This window comes from Amphibalanus amphitrite, unplaced genomic scaffold (assembly GCF_019059575.1).
Source record: "Amphibalanus amphitrite isolate SeventyFive unplaced genomic scaffold, NRLGWU_Aamphi_draft 000802F_arrow, whole genome shotgun sequence".
NCBI lineage: Eukaryota > Metazoa > Arthropoda > Thecostraca > Balanomorpha > Balanidae > Amphibalanus > Amphibalanus amphitrite.
This window is the reverse complement of record NW_024882296.1, coordinates 252,477-275,039: the sequence shown is the minus strand read 5'-3', so window position 1 is coordinate 275,039 and position 22,563 is coordinate 252,477. Positions and strand designations below refer to the sequence as shown.

At 49.4% G+C, this 22,563-nt stretch overlaps 1 protein-coding gene across 3 annotated transcripts in view; it reads right to left on the bottom strand.

The window, feature by feature from the left end:
- The window catches only part of LOC122366386 (paired box protein Pax-5-like), an 82,534-nt gene extending 60,903 nt beyond the window's left edge, over window positions 1–21,631 (bottom strand). Inside the window, exon 1 of one of the 3 annotated variants that reach the window (XM_043338596.1) lies at window positions 21,099–21,631. In XM_043338596.1, coding sequence (XP_043194531.1) covers window positions 21,099–21,285 — 187 coding nt within the window. In that variant the 5' untranslated portion in view covers window positions 21,286–21,631. The remainder of the gene's footprint in view (window positions 1–21,098) is intronic. The other 2 variants (XM_043338594.1, XM_043338595.1) reach the window with 2 other exon arrangements.
- Window positions 21,632–22,563: the final 932 nt, after the last annotated feature.

The window sequence follows — 22,563 nt, the reverse complement described above, 5'->3', positions numbered from 1 at the left end:
CTGCTGAACATTTTTACTTTGACCAAAAAAACGCGGGCACAGTTTTGTCTGTACGAAAATGACTCTTGTCCTATCGCATTCCACGTGGGCTGAAAATTCAGAATCCAGGGAACATATTTGCTACGACCAGTACATTTCACGATTCAGACCGAAACGTGAAAAAATAGCCCCAAAACCCTATGGCGGGCACCTCTCCGCGGCGCCCGGCCGCGGGTCGCTAGTTCCCGAAACGACACACCATGATAGGACCGATCAGCGCCTGACCGCCGCCATCTTGCAACAGTCCTCGTATAATACCGAGGTGATATGTCAGCCTTTGTGTTCTGCGCAGCGCGAATAGGCAGTGCTGCTGGCGAACAAAGCCAGCGTCAGCCGCGTTATGGCTGCACTTCCGCTGCAGTTTTATTTACTGCGCTGAGAGCGGAGAGACGAGCGTATGATATTCACTGCGATGTGGCAGCGAATGCTCCAATACACAGCAGGGAGTCACCAATAGACTGATAGAAACCATGCACAGCTTTGCGTGTTTGCTAAATCTGGGACAAGTTCCGCAAAACGCCGTGTGAAACGACACTAAACTACCTCACTTCCTGACCTTGGCAACACGCCTTCAACTAGCGAGTTCACGACTTCCTGGTCTAATAAAACACAAAATCATCGCTTCCGGTTTCGGGTAGACGATCTGTCATTTTTAGCTATACGTCATTTGGACGTCAGTTGCGCATCACATCACGTGACACGTCATCCTCGCGTCAAGTCACACCTGTCGTCACCACCACCAGGGGGCGCTGGCGTCACGTGACGCCGCCGTCACGACTGTGGTCTGTCACGTGATGATGGAGAAACTGGGCTCGTGACGCTTGCCGCGGGGAAACCTCACGGCACCACGGCGCACCGGCCGGGGCACGAGGGGGTGGGGGTGGGGGGGGGGGGTCGGTGTGACACCCCGTTGGGGTGGAGGAGGGGGGGGGGGGGGTGTGGAAGCTGGTGTAATGAAGGTTTGGAGTAGGTTGTAATTTGCTGTGTATGGGATGTTCCTCCGAGGTTGGATAAATGGAAGTCTCACAACAAATACTAGACAAATTAATATGTAGGTATCCACTTATTAATAAGAAAACATTATTTTTCACGATCACTTATGATCACAATCACATTCATAACAAGCCTCTAGCTTTAATTTTAGCTTCATTTCTTGGATATTTCCGACGCCTATGTGATGTCCTCGACGCGACACTTGTGACGTCACATGTTTCACGGCGTAACGCGTATCAGTGCGCCAAAATCGCCGCCACCGAGACAAACAAGCCGAAACACACGGGGACAATGCAGCTAATTTCGCACCAAGGCGCTTTTAAAGACCGGAGAGCCTGGACTGTATAAGGTCTCGTTATACGTGAAAACCAGACACCCGGAATAGCTACACTGAGTGACTGATCAAAGAAGTGGCCTAGAATTCATCTAAGTTATGTTTTTGGGTTTAGTAGAGCAAAGAGAAAGCTATGTAATAGAAAATACGGGAAAATGGGCGAGAGCCGAGGGCTAGACCTGATTTTAGGTGATCCATACAGTGAAACGGAGTGCAGTGAATAGTCGGAAACTGGTAGCAAATTCCCAATATTCTGTCTGCGCGTGTCTTTCGCTGCTTCACACTACAAATCCCGGCCCAATAAACGTCCCATCTATCTGGATTAGCAGAGGCATTGACCCAATGCTTCACCAAACACAATACCATTACCCGGGACGGACGCACAAGGCCTTGCCTTTCCATGGACCCAGCCCCGACCAGCGCTATCTCAATGCTGTGCACTGCCCTGGGCTCTGATGACCCAAAAGTCCCCAGAAATACTCCCAGCCCGTAAATTCCTAGACAAAACCAGGATTCAGTGTCGCTTTCTCGTTCACTTCTGTGACCCAACGAACATGGAATACCGTATCAAAGCAATACACAAATCATCGAAACATTACAACTATATCAGAGAAACTAACGAACAGACACAGACTCGTCAACAGTTTTATCTCCAACAGCGCCTGCAACTGATAGGATCAGCGGATCAGCAACCGCACCTATCAGAACTCCCTCTCGAGCTGATATAGTCAGCAGGTCAGCAGCTCTTCCCCTAACCGGCCACGGACCGATACGGGCCGCTGGCCCAGGCTCGGGCGGTATCACATAGCTGATCAGTTGACCCGGTCAGCGGCTTAGGCAGCTTATGGCTGGCTGAAGAGAGAGAGAGAGAGAGAGAGAGAGAGAGAGAGAGAGAGAGAGAGAGAGAGAGAGAGAGAGAGAGAGAGAGAGAGAGAGAGAGAGAGAGAGAGAGAGAGAGAGAGAGAGAGAGAGAGAGAGAGAGAGAGAGAGAGAGAGAGAGAGAGAGAGAGAGAGAGAGAGAGAGAGAGAGAGAGAGAAACGGCCGGCAATGGGCACTGTTAAAAGGCAATGTCAGTTGTAAAAGCCCTCAACCTGAGATTGTTTGACTATTACTTTTTATAATTGGATGAAGTTATGAGATCAACATGGAAATAAACTAATACAAATAGAAATGCAAGAGGATGCTGAGAAAAAATGCTTACGGGAGTCGCAACTTGTGCCCTTTCAAATTATCAATTAATCATCATCAATACACATGCAAATTTATTGAACAAAGACTCAGTCCTGAGCGTGCAATGCACTGCATTTTTCCCGCACAACCGTCTATGAATCCATCTTGCTAAAAAAGTACAGTCTCACATCCCATTCAATACCCCCTGCACCTGCAATTCACTCCTCTAGCCTCTATCTCTGACCGTTTGAATTTTGCACCGCGTTACGTGCCTTGTGACTAGGCATCTTCTGCTGCGCTGGTCGCACCTGTGCACGGGCGGCGTCGAGCGGCTCTGTGGGCCCCGTATCAATCAATAATCGAGCGATACGTCAGTCGAAGAGGTAGGTGCAGTCATGGAGCTGAGACGACCGGGGAAGGGGGGGGGGGATTGGAGTGGGGCTCGAGTGGCACTCCCCAAGAACGAGACATGTGGAATATCTATCCGCGAATCACGGCTAAAAGACAAACGGGTCTTTCTCCGATTGTCTTCCAAGAGAACTGTCCCAAATCATGCATACCAGCCGAATAGTTTACATTGCAGTGCATTCCAAACGAGAAGCAAGGTATTTGCTGGCCAGCCCTGCAGCTGTTGTCATGACAACAAGCACAGCCGATCAGCACATGGCGTAGTCAGCTGCTACAAACGGACAGACAGATGTAGATTTCCCGGAGACGACAGCTGTCTTCCAAGCGTCTGGGGGCTCAGCCAGCCAAACAATGCAACCTATCAGCTGTCTGCCGGGGGACACACGCCGCCAGTTTCACGAACACGCGTACACTTCCATCCACCGATCCTTTATCTCGCAGAGACGCCGTAAGCAAGACAAGCCATTTCGTCTAGTCATGCTCAATGTCATGCTATGATATATACCCACGATTAAACTACGTGAAACTACACACACATAAACCCTTCACCAATACAGCTCTGAGAAATTGATCACAGGCTCATTTGGAATAATTCATTCCCGCTGCGTGGCTGGTATCATGAACAAATTTCATTATAATTTCTGTCGGATTATGAGGTGCTGGTCCGGCCCTAATGTGGTAGCCCGGTCCCAGTGGGGTCGATGTTCGCTGCGCCGAGTTACGAGTACGGCCGCCGCCGCCGCCGCTGCCAGCGGCACGCATGGCGCAGGATGGAGCAGAGGATGAAACACGCCGCGAGAGCCGCAGTGACCTTATGTAATTATATACCTGCGATTACCTCAAATATATTATCAAAATAAAGGAGTGCAGCAGCCAGACTCTCAATTTGAAGGGAAGCATGAGAGCTAAGCTTCCAAAGTTAGCTCAAGCTGGTTCGCTGTTGACGACGTCCTATATTATGAAGACGAAGTGTTAGCCAAAACTCTCACCTAATTCCAAGCGAACAGGAAAGACTGAGACCACGAATCTCACCAAAAATCGAATGGCTGAATGGCTGAATGAAAAGACAAGAAGTCTACCCCTGGACCAACCTGCTTGTTTCCCATCCAACGTCTCTTCACCCAGCAGCACAACTGCAGTTACCCCCAGCAGCCCAGGAGCGCCGGCTAGCTCGATCAACCCTCCCCTCCCCCTCCCCGCCTCCCCAATCACCAGGAATTAGCGACTGGGCTGAGTTTACGGGCCGTAATCAGCCGGTTAGACGGTGATTAGAGTTCAACACGACGGCCAGAAGTTAGGGCCGGCCCGAGAGCGCGCCCGCGCACGAGCGGGACGCTTTTTGTGCGGCAGGAGGGGGGGGGGGGGGTGCTCCCGTGCGCGGGATGGGAAGATGCTACCGTGGGGCGAATGAATAACGGGGCAGGTGAACGAAACTGAGATCGGAGTTCTTCTCGGCATATTGAGAAGCACCGGAAAAGAAAGAGAAACAGAAGCTGCGAAAAGTTGACGGCTTCAAGACGAGTTGTGATTAATATTCGTTCAATGTTCTCCGCCCGGAATGCACAATGGTTTTTTGATTTATTGAACGGGTTTCGTGTTAACGAAGTCATATGGACATTGGACATGGTTTATGAGAGAAAAAATAACAGGTAAATTATGTTCAATATAATTAATTGATAAATTACACCCGCAGGAGGTGCTGAAAACAGTAAATCGTGCTCATGAACAGAAGCCATTAGGAGTGGCAATGACCTATCGGTATCGGCAGCTGGGCTCTGCTTAGCAACTGAGAAGGCACCGCCAGGATAATTAGTCTATGTTGAATAGCCTGGGATGATTTGAAATCCGAAGAAATTTGAAAGATCGTCATCATTCAGACGAAATATGATATAGTGGACGTGGAGTGTCAAACGGAGTCAACTGTCGCAATACTGGGCAAACTGAGCAATGCTTAAAACTTTCAGAGACTCGATTAAGTCACAACCAGAGCCCAGCAATCACAATTACAAGTCTACCTTGTAAAATATCTCCACTACAATTCAGACTCAGATTACAATCACGCCACTCTAGTTAGTCTCTCAGTAGGTTCAGCAGCCTCAGCCAGCTCTGAAGCTAGCTGATCCCAGGGTATCCTCACCAGCGGTATATAAACTCCATCGACATTACGTCTGGTCATGTAAATGGGAGCGGTGCTACTCATAAAGCGTGGAATGCGTCCGCCGTGGGGCGCGCTCTGAGCAGCCCGTCTGATATAAATAACAGCTCGGCCACAGGACAGGCGGGATGGGGCGGTCGGGCTGGTCAGAGCGGCCGGTGAGTCTGACAGGAGAGGGAGAGAGTGAGGGAGGGAGAGAGTGAGAGAGAGAGAGGGAGGAGCGGAGAGAGACAGAGAGGGAGGAGGGGAGAGAGGGGAGAGAGAGGGAGGAGGGGAGCGAGAGAGAGAGAGAGAGAGAGAGAGAGAGAGAGAGAGAGAGAGAGAGAGAGAGAGAGAGAGAGAGAAGGGGAGGGACGAATTGGGAGCGAGAAGGAGGAAGAGGGAGGAGAGAGAGAGAGAGAGAGAGAGGGAGAGAGAGAGAGAGAGAGAGAAAGAGAGAGAGAGAGAGAGAGAGGGCGGGAGGGAAGAGGGAGAGAGAGAGAGGGACAGTCCGAAAGACAGACTCGGACGGTGAGCATATTTAGTTCGGGAGATTACAGTAGTCCACATTACCCAATCTGGTCCATCTTGAATCAGAATGATAAGAACAATCAGAATATTTATCTTGAATCAGAATATTTATAGTCACCGTGGATAAGAACAGGGTCAAATATAGTAACTATATTTTTCATAAATACAGTAACAATATAATGTCAAGTATTTGGAATGCATTTCTACGCTCTGTGGTCGCATTTACCAGCAATTGTTTTAAAACGTCTATGTCTCGTGCCGGCTCCGACATGATTTTCATTGGGAGACGGATGTATCATGTTCAGAGTCCATGATACAATGAAAGCGGGCGTAAACTGATTGCTCCTGATCCCATTGAGTGACCCCTTCAAACGTTTCTGGAAATCATAAACAGCGTGAGAAAACGCTCCGACGTATTATCGCTATGTTGCTGTCTGTGTTTCTAGCGAACACTCAGTGGCAGACATAGTAAAATCAGCCTCACCGTTAGAACAGGAACATTAGCATGCACTAAAACGTCACGAACAAACAAGTGATCGGCTTGCGCGCTTCCGTTGCTAATTTGTGAGACGAGAAGGGCAGAAGCGATAAAGAAACCCACACGGAGAAGGGTTACCTGACCGGGAAATAACTATGGCGTCGTTGGTGTTAGCAAAAGAGAGGAGCTGAACTAGGGTCTGTATGTCAAGAAATCACTTTCTTGACAGTTACCCTCCAACGAGCGTCATTTGAAAGACAAGATGTTTTCCTCGGATACAACTCTTAAGAGATGACGCAAAGATGATCGCATGAAAGTAACCTAAGCGAACAGTTGATGTGAAGTCGTGACAAGTTGTGAGATGCAAGACGACGGTTGAAGAGTATTTGTCTGATGACTTTGTAAACATTTCTCAGAGGCGCTGAACTGCATTGACTGGGATAAATTCAAAGACAAAGCTAAAGTAGTGAAAGAAAACGCTTCGTGGTTTCGAGCTTTGAGTGTTCAGTATTGAATACAGAGATGTGTCATATAAAGTACATTTTTACAATATCCGTTTGCGATTAAATTGCCAATAACGATCAGCGCGATCAATAAATAGATATTTATCTTCACCTAGCACGCCTGACACAACCACATCAAACAATAAACGGGGAACATCATACTAAACCTCGCGTGAAACAAAAACTGTTTACTGCCAAACTTTGACCTGGACCATCACTCAAGCCATTTTTAAAGCCTAACCGGATAATTTGCTTACTACATGACAGGAACATGCTGCTAGGTCTATCGGCCGGCCGATTAAGCCATGGTAACCCTACCCTGATATTTACACCCCGTTATCTACCACTTACCCTCCAATCCGGGGTTTTACGGTCGCCTCGGATCATAGCGCGTGCAGCCCGGATTCACCCATAAGCGACCTAATCACTCTTCACGGGTTCGGCAGGCGCATCTGAATTCGTCTTTAGGCACAGTTAGGTCGAGTTGATGTGGGTACTCGAATGTCCAAAGACGGACAAAACTACCGTTATCACTTCCGTGTCTCAACGTCGGCACGCAATGCCTCAATATCGGCATTCCGAGACACTCTGAGACACTCTGAGACACTCTGAGACATTCTGGGAAACTATGAAGCCCTCTGAGAACTCTGAGACACTCTAAGGCGGTCCTGGATACCGAGTGCCGATGTAACGAACGCTACAAGCTACTGCTGCTCGCCTCTCAATTAATTTCGATTAAAAAAAAATTCCCGAACATACCAACGCATTCTCGAAATACAGACACGTTCCCCGTTGACAGATAACGCCCGCCCCGCGCCAGGATTGTCGACAGACGCCAGAGAAGGCGTGTCATCAGATAGAGCTGGGCATCAGACGGTGACGGGTAAATACCAGTACCGGCGCCCGGTAAGTACCAGTACCGTCGCCGATAGAGATGGATCACCGCCGCGAACCGAGGTCGTCTCGGCGATAATTGGAGAGGCGGCCAATGTGGCGCGATGCGGCGAGCGCGCCACGTCGCCGCCGGCGATGGGTAGGAGCTAACGGCTAGCAGCGCACGCCGCCGGCACGCACCAGTCGAGGGTTCGGCCGAAGGATAATCATTTGCCAGATTTATGACTTATGATTGGAAGTGAATCGAGAGCTGATGGTGAGGTGATAGCTTTGATGCGCGCCTCCGCTTATGGGATGTTGATCATCGAATCTTTTGATATGTGTTCTTTCGTGCGTTAGCGAATATGAAACATAAAACCGATGTACTTTGACATACATATACATTTTGCATGCAAATTAACTATAACATGAAACAAACGCAACTGAACGTTCACTCCATAAAAGCAACAAAAATGCAATATTGGAAAATCTAAGAGAAATGTGGTGAGCCTGATCATTAGCCAGGACCTCTAACTAGCTGAAAGGATTAGAGCAAATTAACTCAGCCCATTGTTTCGAGTCTATTAGTTTGACCATTCATCATCTACATTTCGCGCCGTCGCCACGGCTGGAAGCCAATAATCAATTAATCCAAACCGCTGTCTTTTTCCTGGTCTTCCTTTTAAGCAGCTCTGGCATTTCTCGCTCTTCAGGGGACCCATATTGATTGTAGACCGACTGGAATTCAAACCGCAGTTCCCACAGACGGAAACCGACGGGAAACAAGCACAAAAAACTCAGCTCTAAACCGACGACAGCCAACGGGTCGCGCGGTGACCAATCAGAGTGCAGTGACACCTCGGCGCCGGCCTCTGATTGGCTGCCGCCCGTGTCTGTATGCCGAGTCGCCGGTTCTATGACCGGACAAACCCGGAGCTGGGACGATGTGTGAACAGCGTGCGGCGCTATTCGTCTCCAAATAGAGCTCACTAATCCATCACTGGCCTCCGCCCCTGGCGCCGCGCCACAGACCAGCGCAGATGAGACGAATGCGGCGCTCCGAGCCAGAGGCGACGGAGCACAATCAGAACTACAAACACAATCACAAACAAACTCACACCAACCAAACAGAAGCCAACGGAATCACCACCGACATCCGCTACTGCGTCATAAACGTCACCACAGCCGGCGGAGACAAATCTGGCGCCTCTGGGACGGCTCGGCGTCTCGTTGACAAATGACTGAGGACAGGTAGGATGGGGCGGCTGTGGCCCCGGGCCGGCCGGCGGCCAGGCTCGTTAGTGGCGGTCGGGGTCAAGGGTTAAAACCCTGCGGTCACCGGAGGGTCGTCAGCTGAGCGTGCCAGCGGTGCTGATCGGAATCAGATCCATTGTGGAAAGGCGAACCATTGGTGAACGGAATATGAATGAATGAGTCACCGAATCAATATTGAATCAAACATAGGAACTTAATGAATATAATGATAAAAGGATAAATAAATAAAATAAAAAATGGCAGAAAAAGGACGGGATGAGAAACAAAAGCCAGTGTGAGAGCAAAGCGTCATCGTTGAACGACAGGAAAAAGATCCACTGACGAATGAAACAGACAGAATGGTCCACCTCATAACATTTGGCAACGCCCCAAAAATCTGGAGCAGCAGAAAAGCGCCTCCACAGCCAGTGGAACGAGTGTGTGAAAAGAAAAGGGAGGGCGGTTAGTGTCATGAGACCTTGATTATCGCATGCCTCTCTTTCAAACGTTTCAAAAGTCATGATATATAAGTGACTGGCTGCCATAAATAGGCAGGTAAGCGATATATATTTCTCGTCCCTCTATGACTTGTGATATGGGTAAAATGAAAGAAAGGATCCAGTTGAAAGCTTGACTCCTAGAAGTAGTTAAAGTATGAGATAAATCATATCGCCTAGAAAAAAGCAGAACAGTAAGCTAACACCCAAAGCAGCATTACTGCCATCAGTCACCAGAATTCCCGGAACAGCCAAGAGCGCTCCCTCGAGGAAAGCGCACCAGCTGTCACCGTATTTTATCCCGCAAAAACTGGCAGCTCTGGAGCCACGAAAACACTGGCTTCGGCCACTTCCGGAACTCTGCTTCAGTCACGTGACCAATCTCGGTGTGCCGACAAACTTCCAAAATCTGTGGCGATATGGACATTGCAGGCAGCGAGCGAAAAAAGAAATCAGTTGAACAAGGCCACTAAGAGGCCTAATGGCTTCTGGCCACTTGCATAAAGAAGCTCCAGACATTTATATATTTGTTACAGGCAAAGTGAAAACTCGGGCATTTTGCAAAATGCCTAGGCAATTTGCAAAATGCCTGACCGGCTGGGCATTTTGCAAAATGCCCAGGCAATTTGCAAAATGCCTGACCGGCCAGGCATTTTGCAAAATGCCTAGGCAGTTTGCAAACTGCCTGGCCCACCAGGCATTTTGCAAACTGCCTGAAATTATTTTCTCAGGCAGTTTGCAAAATGCCCGACATCGAACTCACACCAGCGACGATGCGTAAGCATTATTGTAAGTGCCGCTTACAGGGGTTAATCACAAGCGATACGCACCAAGTGGGAGGACACACAGTGAGACATTCTCCGGGTAGCGCTGCCGAGTTCAGGGTCACTGAGCCCCAGGCAGCGGCCCGACCGCCGCGCCGGCTGCCGGGCGCCCGGCGCGGTTTTATCGGTAAACACGCGTTAAACATGGTAATGTTTCTAAGAGCCTTGATGACTCTGGAAATACTTTGGGTAGATCTGATCAGAAAAGAATGTTCTTTCGATGTATGGTAGTTTGATTGGCGGGCCACACGCCTACATTATCAATGCATTGTGACTGTGTAAAGATGAACATGTCCGTTGAATGTAAAACTTGTTATTTCTAAGCGTCTTTTTATTATAAAGGTGTGCACGTGGGTCGTGGATGACCAAAAACTTGCTTTTCTGGAAAAGCCACATGTTCTTTTAGTCTATGGAATGTATCTCATCGCATTCCAATGCATTGTTTATAAATGCTGTTTTCCTGAAATGTACCAAAAATGGCTGATTTCTCAAGATATAGACTATTTCTTTCCACGTGACACGTGATTAACAAAAATGCTTATTGGATACGATGTCTCTGTTCTATCGATCGAGCTGGCAACCCCGTGTCACTGCGGCCCTCTGTTGCCGTGATGTAAGTAAGCACGGGAAGCGAAGAATATCGGGTCAATATTCGGCCGGTCGCCGCGTTTTTCCGCGCCCATGTTCTTTTCTGTGCCCTGCTCCGCGCCCCATCACAGCATTCGTACACACGCACGGCTACAACTCCGTATACGAAAAGTATAGGGAGACGTTGGCTCAATCTACACAGTCCATTCAGTAGTGGCTCCATCTCGACGGAAGTGGCGGAAGACGTGGGTATATTCGTAAATATTGAATGTGCTTGGGGCTCAGGCACATGGGAACGACGTGGTCAACACCTGTGGTAAACAAAAACGGTAAAATAAATCAATCACAACTCAGGCATTTTGCAAAATGCCTGACCCGCCAGGCATTTTGTAAACTGCCTAGGCAGTTTGCAAAATGCCTGGTGGGTCAGGCAGTTTGCAAATTGCCTAGGCATTTCGCAAAATGCCTGGCCGGTCAGGCATTTTGCAAATTGCCTGGGCATTTTGCAAAATGCCTAGCCGGTCAGGCATTTTGCAAATTGCCTAGGCATTTTGCAAAATGCCCGAGTTTTCACTTTGCCTGTAACATATTCATGGAATGTCTAGCAGGATTTTCTCCATTATAAAAGCGCTGGCGCAGTAAATGCCACAGCATTGCTTTAATTTCTGGCGCTACACTACGCAGGCGCATTATTTAACAATAACTTTAACGCGTAAAATGCGAAAATCCCGCTATGTCTGCCATTAGCGGCACCCAAGTGGCGCACAACGCGGTGTCACGCAAAAACTCTGTCCAAAATAGAGCGCAGCCAAGCCGGCAGCTGCTTTGCAATGTAAATTGCCATAATTTCACCGTATAATTATCACAGCAGCGCACGAATTAATGGGACAGCACTGAAGGTAACGTGTTCAAAGCTCGCAGACGGCAGCTGAACAGCACAAAGACCACCGAACTCATTACAGGCGCGTCAGCGCGCAGTTCTCTGCGCGCCAGAGAATCCCACGCGCATGATGCCACGTGCATTGTTCGGATTGATTTAAGCGCTCGTTTCTGGACCGCCGAGATTTAGCCCGAGGCGATATGTAGCCATGTGTGTGGCCATTCTGCGACTAATTTGGGCCGCGGTGAAATAAGGGAGCGGGCTAGTGCACGCGCATGGGGTGTGTCCGCCTCTTAAGAGTAGGGTAATTTGGAGGGCGGTTTCACAGACCGCACAAGTGGAGCTTTTTCACTGCATGTAGATGAGTTTGAAACTTCCGTGAAGGTAGCAAGCAGTGCCGTTGTTCAGAATAGCACGGGAGCAGCATGCGTGGCGAAATAAGCGCGCACACCGGTCCGCCCACTTTTAGTAGGGTCTCGACGGTTTGATTCGTGCCAGTGCACTATCTCCTCTCACCAGCTCCCCTGGTAGCTTTACTACCACTCCTTGGGTCAGTGACCTCAATGTAAATAATACCCGGCTGCAGCCATGCATCACAGCAAGACATTGTTGATATAAATTCCGATAGCAAAATGCAAACACTCTGGACATCTGCCTCGGTGTTAGCGTGTCATCTCGAGCACTAGTAATTTGCACCGAAAGACCAGAGGCGCCAAACAAACCGCCTTCAAACACGCCACTCTAATTAAGCTGATTGTACGCTTTGCAGGCCGTACTACCGATAGATACTTATCGAGTATTTGAATTAAATTAGCGTAACCTTCCATGAGAAGCTAACTTTGCGAGGGGACCGATTTTCCTGAGCGGAATGGGCCGCCAGTAATTGGGTCTATCGGTGGGTGTTGACGGGCACCGAAGATAAACCAATCGATGAGGTTCCATGTTGCCATCTAGTCCAGTTTGGCCATGCAAATCGCACCTTCGATGAGCCGTTAGTGAGAAAAACGGTCCGAGGCTGGCTCCGTACTCCGAACCGACTAGTTCGGGTGGCTTTGAGCCGCCAGCTTTCAGCTCACGTCGGAATCTATCACATGAGTGTCAGGGCAGGGTACGTTACATTTCAATTTACATAATTGATTTGCATTTGCCGACCAGCCGGTGACCGCAGGCAGTGTTCAGGATGCAGACATGGTTCGCTGGGATGGTGGACGCGAGGCTTCTGGGCCTTCGGGGTTCAGAAGTCCCCGCTAATGTCTTAGACTCACGCGCAGATGAGGTGAAGCATCCTCCGTCAGCAAAATACTCACCTGGAACACAAGGGAACACAGGCTAGCACTCCAAACATAACGTCACAAAACATACGGCTAGTAGAAGATTTGATACGGTGAGAAGAATCATGGCAATACTTGATTTAGACTCGGATTCTAGCTCGAACAGTTTTGCGATGTAATACAAATAGCTAATCCATCCCATCGGGTCATCCACGCTCACTGCATTCCTTTCTTTTTAGTTCATTGTTTTCTTCTTCTCTCTAGCTCCCCTATTCTGGCGGAAACGTTACGTGTCACCCAATTGGCTCCCATCTGACCCTAGCAGAGGCGCGATCGGAGATATTTCTCGGTCCCGGCGATATTCCGCCCGATAACATTACTCTCGCCGAACGTGCTCGTATCGTAATATGCACGTGCGTGGGGGATAATGTGCACGTGCGCAGTGACAGATAAGCTAACAGCGAACGTGGGAGTTTTGAATACGGAATAGTGAGGGAGTTTCTCCATTCTAATGTCACGAATGGTTCCAGCTTTATGTACGGTAATTAATTTGCCCCAAAATAGCAGTTCGTGAATTTTGCTTTCCTTTACGGTTTTCTAAGAGCGCATAGAAGGTTCCATAACCGATATATTCATCTACGGTTGTATCCTTTACCCACGAAACACCCAGCCTGTATAAAGATAAATGGAGCGTCTGCGGCCCAGCGTGAGTTCAGATCAGATCTCCTCTTCAAATACAGACTGTCATCCGATCTATTATAGCCATAACCGGGCAGCCAATCGTGTAGGAAGTTCAGCACCCGGCAGTATCAAACACAAACCGAAGGACCTCGGCCTGTATTTCGCACGTGATGTGTGTTTGTATTGGTATTTGTTCACAAGCTGTGCACTCAATGGCTCCTAGTGCTGCTAAAGCAAAGTCATCTATTTTCGGCTTTAGATGCTATCGGGAGAGGACCAAGCCACCGAATAAGAATGCCTGAGCCGCATGCATCATTCCATACTGTTTATATACGCTGTGGTCGTTGACACACAAACCAGCAAAAACTCGTTGTCAATTACCCACCAAGCGTCCCTATTTCCCCGAGATGAAACTCCCGTAAAACTGATCGCGGTCATTATCACAATGATGTTCCCACCCGAGATGCCTTGAGCCAGTTCCCACACACACTGTGTCTCATTTCAATGCGTCATGCTTCCCAGGCTTAGGTTCATACATGGCCTATGAGATACGGTAGACTCCTGTCTCGGCCTGGCTTTGCCAACAGCTGTGGTGACGGATGGCGCGCCCCGGGGGCTTACTCTGTCTGAGGTGCCGACGGAGGGGTCGCTACCCGTGGCCTTGACCCCATCAGCTGATCGAGTGGGGGAGGGGAGGGAAGGGAGGAGCGGACCAGGGGCGGACCGGGCTGCACTGGATAGTCGTGAGGTGTGTAGGCTTTCGCTGGTCAGTGTCGAAATTGGAAATTGATTTTTCGGATCACGAGTATCAGCTCGTGACTATTTCTTATCAATACTGTTTTGTAGGAGGCATATCTGAATCTAAATCACCCAACCACACCCAGACTTTGCTTGATTAGAGAATGCACGTTTGCTTTCCATTGGAGGCTTTCTCCTAAGATAGCGACCACAGCCAGCTTCAAACGATCTCAAGTGAACGCCAATCGAGCCTGAAATAAATACCAGGTGAGGCGAACATCCACTGAACACCGCTCTTTTGTCGGATAGCTCCAAAGGAGGAGCGCGAACCGTTTTCACGATCGAGCAGGTGTCGGTGGCGGCGGCGCTAAGAATTCATCTGATCGGCGGTCCGGGGCCGGGATGCGGCGCGTGATTTATCGGGGTTATTTATTTTTCTATTGAGTCGGGCAGCTCCCTTACGCGAGACTGGGATGCCTGGCCTGATGCGTCTGATGTTCTGAATGTTGGGTGGTAACTGGAAATGTCTTGTCTGAAAAAAAAACTAAAAAGACTGCGAGCGTATCTAAGTGTTTGAAGATGTTGCGATTTTTGTCGTCTCTTTACAGGTTCCCTCGTCAAATAAAGTGTCAATACCGTGTAGCACACAGTGTTCATCGCTTGAAACAGTGCTGTATTTCATCGCTGTGTTTTAGCTCCACGAAAAAGGGTGTCCTGTGATGTTATATCATCTGCGCTATCTCGCCTGTCTCGTTCAGTGTCAATGCTGGCTTGGGTTGAACCAGCCAGACCCAATACATAGAGGATCGATTTACAGACTCCCGGTGCAAGCATTAGTCATCTCCCTCTCAGGGTGGGTGCCAGCTCCTCGAAATGACGTCACTGAATGAGCTGGTCGGCGCTCCTCCAAAAACAACAGCCCGTGCCCGGGAAAACCCCCTCCACTTCGCACAATTACTGTGAATGAAAACAGCAAAATCGCAGGCGACGCTCTGCAAATTAATTATTAATCAAACAGTAACGATGACTACGCAAGATCAGCTAGTAGGTTTCACTGTCGCATTTTGTTTATTTTTCTTTTGACTTGTTTCATAGTTAACAACAGTGTCGGTTCCGCTTCTCTACCCCTGTGCTGACCGCTGTCTAGGTTTCGGCTTTACGAGTTTCAGAGTGCTGTAAAAATGTCGTCTTTCGTCCTCAAGCACCAATGTTTATTCATTCACATTTGGTTACGTCATCAGCTATTGTACAGATCGTGACTATTTGGTATTTTTGTCCGCCACTGTGGAGAGCGAACAACACAAAAGAAAATATATTTTGAACAGCACTACCGCCAGCTGTGGCCAAATGCTGGGAATTCCAGCCAAGGATGAGCCTCTAATGCAGGACTTGTGTCAACTGATATAGGACAAAATTTACTCTGTGCAGGTATCAACCATCGCTAAAATTTCACTCTAGTGTTAGAGTGAGGCACTGCACAGTGCACACCGGTATGAATCATGTGCAGATGTGAAAATCGTGTTCGCTGCTTTTTACAGTGTTCAGCATTAGGGAACCTGCCGATATCGACCAATATTAGCGAACATTTATGTATCGTAAGCTTTGTGCGCTACATTGTCTATCACGCAATCCATGTACTTAATTGATAGTATATGCACGCTCACGCCCATGTTCCAAACCGCTAAATTCTCTCCACCCAATTTCGTTTCAGCCATTGAGGCCCTGACACTTCTCGGAGTGAGAACACTGGCCTCCTAACCGTTTGACACTTTACGGAGGCGCTTTTGTAACGGATTTTGTGGAAACTGTGCTGCTGAAACCAGTTCGATTGGTTTTACAGCGTGTGAATGGTCAATTTCGGTGGGAAAGAAAGAAGGCAGTAGCGTTGTTTTCGTAAGCAGCTAGCGACTTAATTCAGCATCCTGTCGAACCGAAAAAAAAACGATTTTCCTAATTACTATTGTTGCAAGATACAGGCTCCAAAAATAAAGAATATGAGATTTCTAAAAAGCATGCTTAGAGGAAGCGACCATTAAAAATATAGCCTAAAAAGCAAACTCATGTTGTGGTTTAAGGCAGAGATGAATCAAATAAATGGTTAGAAGTACAGTTCGAATAATGCAGTAGTTGTATACTGAGCTGTGCATCAGAGCGCCCATCCCACTACTCCGTTTGACCCTGCCCCCGACCCAGTAGCTCTCTCTGAACAAGCCCCGCGCTGGCATACATCTTCCAAGGGCGCAAATTATCCCAACTAATCGGCCAATGCACTGCTGATATAGTATTCTGCTGGCCGATGGCCGAACTGCAATTAACAATAACAGCCATCAGTTGCTGATGCAATGACTGCAGTGATCAGACTGAAAATGCATTCATGAAAGGCAGCCTAAGTGCCGGGTAAATGCTCTGGGTGGTCCCACACCAGCTTGATCACGTGCACCAATGTAAATGTCCTGTGAGGTGGTTTCAATGTTTCGCTGCATAGCTTCAGAGGTCGATGATCTTGTCTCATTGGCAGTGTATGGTAACTGCACTGTAGTGGATGCCCCTGACCTGGTGTGACCTTCGAGATTGGCGACCAGAATAAAACGATCCACCAATAGGGTATACCTACCTCTCGAGTGACGCCATCAGAGGTGATTAATGAAAGGAAAACTGATGTCCAAGGCGCATTATCGGCGCCGCATTGCTATTCTCTGTATGGGACGTGCATCATGTGTCTGACGATTAGGGATAGATTAACCAGCTCAAAGAAAAACCGAATTGGCATGATGTAATTAAATCAATGTAAACAAACAGTTGAAGCTAATCGAGGAAACTCAACACAGTATTCTTATTGCTTAGCCATTTGGTCATATTTTTTGCCACATTTTATCTCATTTAACTCAACATCATACTGTCATATTAATTAATTCAAATATCAACTAACAATATAAAGGTGATCCAATAATTTCGTTTTCCCTGAAACTACACAAACCTCTTATTAGCTCCATATCTAGCTACCCCTAGCTACCACCCAGCCCCTCTACCGACCACTCCACGGCCCTGCCTAACATATGACGTCACATGATGACGTCACGCCGGCTGTGAGGGCGACGTCCGCCGGTGGCCATCACACCATCTGTCGCTGTAACGTCGCCGGTGTAGCGGCCGCCGAGGCCGGCCACTAAGGACGGCCGCCGGTAGCGACGACCGGCGACAGAGCGATCGGTGGAGAGAGAGAGAGAGAGAGAGAGAGAGAGAGAGAGAGAGAGAGAGAGAGAGAGAGAGAGAGAGAGAGAGAGAGAGAGAGAGAGAGAGAGCGATCGGTGGAGAGAGAGAGAGAGGGGAGAGAGAGAGAGAGCGAGAGAGAGAGAGCGAGAGAGAGAGAGAGACAGAGAGAGAGAGGGGAGAGAGAGGGATTGAGAGAGAGAGAGAGAGAGAGAGAGAGAGAGAGAGAGAGAGAGAGAGAGGGAGGCTGAGGGGGAGGTGTTAGGAGGGGGTGTTGAGAGAAAAGAGGAAGAGGTCTAGGAAGTGCTGTTGCTAAGGATTACACATTAGACCAGGGAAAACAATATCACCCAAGATTGAAATGTTTTAAATAAAATAACATGAAAAAATGTAGCAATTTAGTGCCAATCAGAAAAAAAGAAGTTGCACTCGTACACACATATCTAATATTCCTGTTCCACAAAATAATGTGCATTACATTTCAAGAAATACGTTACAATTCAGCGTTAGGAGGCGACCAATTCCATTACAACTTGACAAACACAATGCACTAGGCAGTAGGCATGGATATATCCGAATATTTACATCCCCGACAAGGCATCAAGCAGCCTAACGGAGTCGCGATAAGCTCTAGAGAGGATACAAAAGATATAAAATCACCATAAAACGCCTGCACCATGATAATCAACCAGCAATCTTAGCTGATCAGACATGATGACACCGATTAAAGGGGAAAGTAGAGAGAGCAGTAATTGCTGATTTAGCACGAGATGTTGCTGAAAGTCTCACCGTCAAAGAGGCAGCGACGATAAAATTTTGCATACAAATGACGAAGCAAATCAGACTTAGAAGAATTGATCAACGTGATTGAAAGGTATTTGAACCGTACTTCAACCTTATTTTAAAAGCTGGATACAATTTGAGATAAAAACTGAAGCACATGGTGTCTCCGTTGCAATGAAAAATCATGTGAATTATCATACATGCAAGTTAATTTTTTGGGCGCCTCGGTTGGCACTTGGCAGCCGTCCAACTCGCCTCTGCCGCCCGCTGGCTCGTCGCTCGGCCGCTGATTGGCTGTGGCCAGGTCACGTGATGGGTCCTCCGGCCCGCCCGGGGCGGTGGCCGGGTGGCCTGTGATTGGCTGTCGCTGGGTCACATCACGGCGCCTCAGGCGTCTCGTGACAATGGACGGCCGGCGCAGCGGAGAGGGGCCGGGCCGACGCAACGTTATTACAATATTTTAAAGTCAGGAAAGTTTTGAAGAAAAAGTAATACAAAGGATGGAAGATAGCTTGAACGCATCGATTGCGATTTCTACAAAAGTTGAAACATTTTCATGTTTTATGCCACATAATGTATGATAAACGTTCAATTAATTTTTCCTACATTCTATTCGGAGTTGGTAGAATACCAGATAGATCAAAACTGGCACCCTACCAATCAACAGAGCGGGCTCTACAACTCACATTGCGTCCCTTCCTCGGCAGTGGCCCTAAGCGTCGCTCACAGACTCAGTGGCGGACAGTCGTCCTGACAGGAGGGTGGGGGGAGGCGAGGGGGAGACACCCCAGACAGTGACTGGTGTCTGGGAAGGACCCACTAGACGGCACAGACAGCCTGTCTAGAACACGATGGATAGCGGACATTGGTGCGGATTTCGCGGGCAGCTCGGATGGAAGGGAATGGGTTGGAGGGAAGGGAGGGGTGGGAACAGGGTTGGAATCTTGGAGTAGGGAATCGGCATGCTTGGATCGAGGGGCATTTGAAACTGGGGGTGATATATTCGGGTTAGAATACGCATCCAATATCTCCATGTCAATAAATATGCACCTAGCCCTAGCCACGATGACTTTGTCACAACCAACCCCGTCACCCCGGGCCATTGCACCCAGTCACCGATGCCGCTGCCGGCAGCAGAGTGCCACCGCCGGGCCAGCCACGCTGACCAAACCCGCCCCATCACTGCCACTGCCCGCTGCTGTGAAAGGCTTCATTACCGCGGACAGTCGGGGGCCGCAGCGCGGAGAATGTCACATGACAGTCATGTGACTGGAAGGGGAGATCAATATAAACCGTCACGTGACCAGGAGAGCCGTGGCATAACCTTCACGTGGTCAAGACCAGTTTTCTCAAATGATCGTCACGTGACCACAAGTGGAGCCCATAAGACCGTCACGTGACTAATGCAGCTCCAGAGACTGCAATAAAGCGAAGGGAAAATAACCCGGAGACTTCAACTGACAAGTCGAGAACAGAAAGATAACACCACTGAGTAGGGAGACTGCAATTCAAAACAGCACGATAACCAGGGCGACAAGCAGCGTCGCCTTAGCTTCGGGAAACGATACCGCTTGGAGCGGAGACTTCAACGCTGAGTAATAGGCCAACACGGAACAGAATAAAACGCAATGCCTCAGTAAAACCAGGGGACCAAGGACGTGAGAGAACCCCAGCCACTTATTTACATTTTCACTGACTGAGTCAGGTAATGCCTCACGTGCATGGACGTTGTACAAGGTCACAATTCACCACGGCGCAAACCCTAGTCCAGGCAAGAACAAACTAAACTTCTGTACTAACCAGAAGCAAACCAAACTCCTTTGCTAACCAGAAGTCATCCGTCACCTTGCAGGCGATTCTCTCGAGCAAACTCATCGTGCCATTATCCATTCAGCGGCGGCCAGCCTCCTCAGAAGCAGCGGCCGACCTTTTTAAATCGGTCCGCTCTCGGCTGCTAGGCAGCAGTAGACGACAGGTGCAGTTCGGGGCATACCATCCCCCTCCCCTCCCCTCCCCGCCCCCCCGCCTGGTCAGACGCCCCTGAACGACCTCTCATCACAGAGTCGGCGGAGCGCCGCATGGACAAATATCGGGGTGATGCTATTACAAATGAGGCGGGATGCTTCTGGTAGCGAACATGTGGCACTGGGAACTGGCGACTCGCATTGGAAATCTTGAACTTTTCATAACGCCAGGGAGAAATAAACCAGCAGCCAATATTAATATTAATCTTGTGTTATGTTACTGGAGGCAACTTAAGAAAAAAAAACAGCCAACAGTTATCCCGATGTTTTTGTTCGCTCCGGTCATAATAATCCCGTAAGTGTTTGACAGTCAAATCACACCCTGGTCACTCCTCCCTTCAGTGTGAGCTGATCGAACGGGGCCCGTGGCGCTCCGTACACGTCAGAAGCCGGGTCGGCTCAGGCTGTCAGTCCTGACCACCCCGCCCTCTGCCCAGCCGCCCCCGCCCTCTGCCTGACCGCCCCCGGTCTCTGGCCTCTCCGACGGCACTACTTATCAGAACGCCCGCGGCTGACGGGAGCAGGAAGAGAAGAGGAATAGAATGAGAGGAGGGCCCGAATATTATCCTTACGAAGAAGTCAAACAACTAAAAGTTGCCTCTGTAAAAAAATATTACCAAGTTGTTCGTTTTCCCGCAGCAGTATGCAAGGCAGTAGCAATTTTGAAGAGCTCTTTAGAAACAGCACCCATTCTAATAAGTTTCCGACTGCAATTATGGGCACACGTCTGCCATCACCTAAATCACCGGGCCCACTAACCGGCACCCAAACGACCTCTCATGTCGTCTGCACGCTACTGACCGGGGCTAAGCGGTGCCGCCGACACTAAGTGTGCGTCTAATCGCTTATCTCCGGCCGGCCGGCGGATTCGCTCGGACACTCACCGGCACACGCGACGTTCTGGTCGTCTGTCTGTTCGGCAGATTCGGTGATCATCTCTCCGGTGGCGGCGTCCAGGATTTCGATGGGCTGCGGTGCGGGTTTAGCGCGTCGCTGGGAGCTCCTGGTGCGCCGCCGTCGGCCGGGGGGAGACGGAGCGATGGCGTCCTCCCCGGTATTGGCAAAAGCCATCTCGGTGGTTAGGGCGGTGGTCGTTTGAGGAGCCAGCTCGGAGGATGTGGCTGCGAGAGCCAGATAAATTCTTCAGTGAGCTCCTGTTCCACAGCACTAGAGTTCAGAATGCCACTTCTTCAGTAGACGAAGACGGAAGTCGAACAGTTTCCAGTTGCGGCCTTGGCAAATCACCAGCGGCAAATCAATTAAACGCTGCGGTAAGCAACCTTCACCGACCACCCAGCGGCTCTCCTCAAAACTACCACAGTCCTCTCTAGTCCAGTCCTCACTCCCAAATCTCCTCCAGTCGAGAGCACAGCTCCTGCGCTCCGCACGCACTCCCGGCAGCCAGCAGACTGTGCCCGGCCGCCGCCGCCGCCGCCGCCGCCGCCGCCGCCGCCTCCGGAGGACCGCTGCCCGCGGCGGCGGCGGCGGCGGCGGCCGATCGCTGCTACCATTATACTGTCCGCCGCCACCGGATGCGAACATTCGCCGGAAGCCAGCGAGCAGGCGTATGGCGATCACTGAGAATTGTGTGAACACAGTCGTGGATCAACAGTATCCGCTCACAGGGGACGGCCAGGCACGTCCTCACGAGCTTGTCATATTTCGGCTGATTGCTGGAAACGCAAACTTTGGAAACACGAGCGGTGGTATGGATTCGTTTTTAATCACTGAATACCCATTATTGACAAAGGAAGTCTAGCGAAGCAGCTGTTTGTAGGCCACTTTGGGAGCGGACTTTGAACAGGCGACTGGCGTTGTTTGGATGAGCGTCTAGCGATAGACTCCGGCTGGAAGGCTGCTGGGCATTGTCAGCTTTAATGAGACATGTGACTGTCATGATTTGACTCGGCGTCGAACGCTGGATGGGAGGTGGCAGAGACAGATGGCGCACGTGATTGGATGAATGTGAGACGGCAAAATGAGACAAAACGCAGCGGCAACAAAGTAAATTGGACATCAAAGAGGTATTAAAAATGATGAAATGTAATATTCATGATCACCGATTAAATAAAACCACATGAAATAAATTATGAAAAGAGTGGGTACGTGTTTAAGCATAGTCATTCTTACAAGAACACGACTTTTACAGGAGGACCAGTCTGTGATTTCGACTGAAATCTGTACGAAGCCGGGCTCACGTCCCCGTCCAATGAGACACCACCGCCCTAACGATAGTCCTGGGACACTGAAAGGCGCCGATTTCGCCGCGTCCGCCGAGCCTGAGGCGAGGTTCGATCGGAAAACTCACACGACCGATGGCGCGGGAACGCAGCCGGGGACTGAACGAGG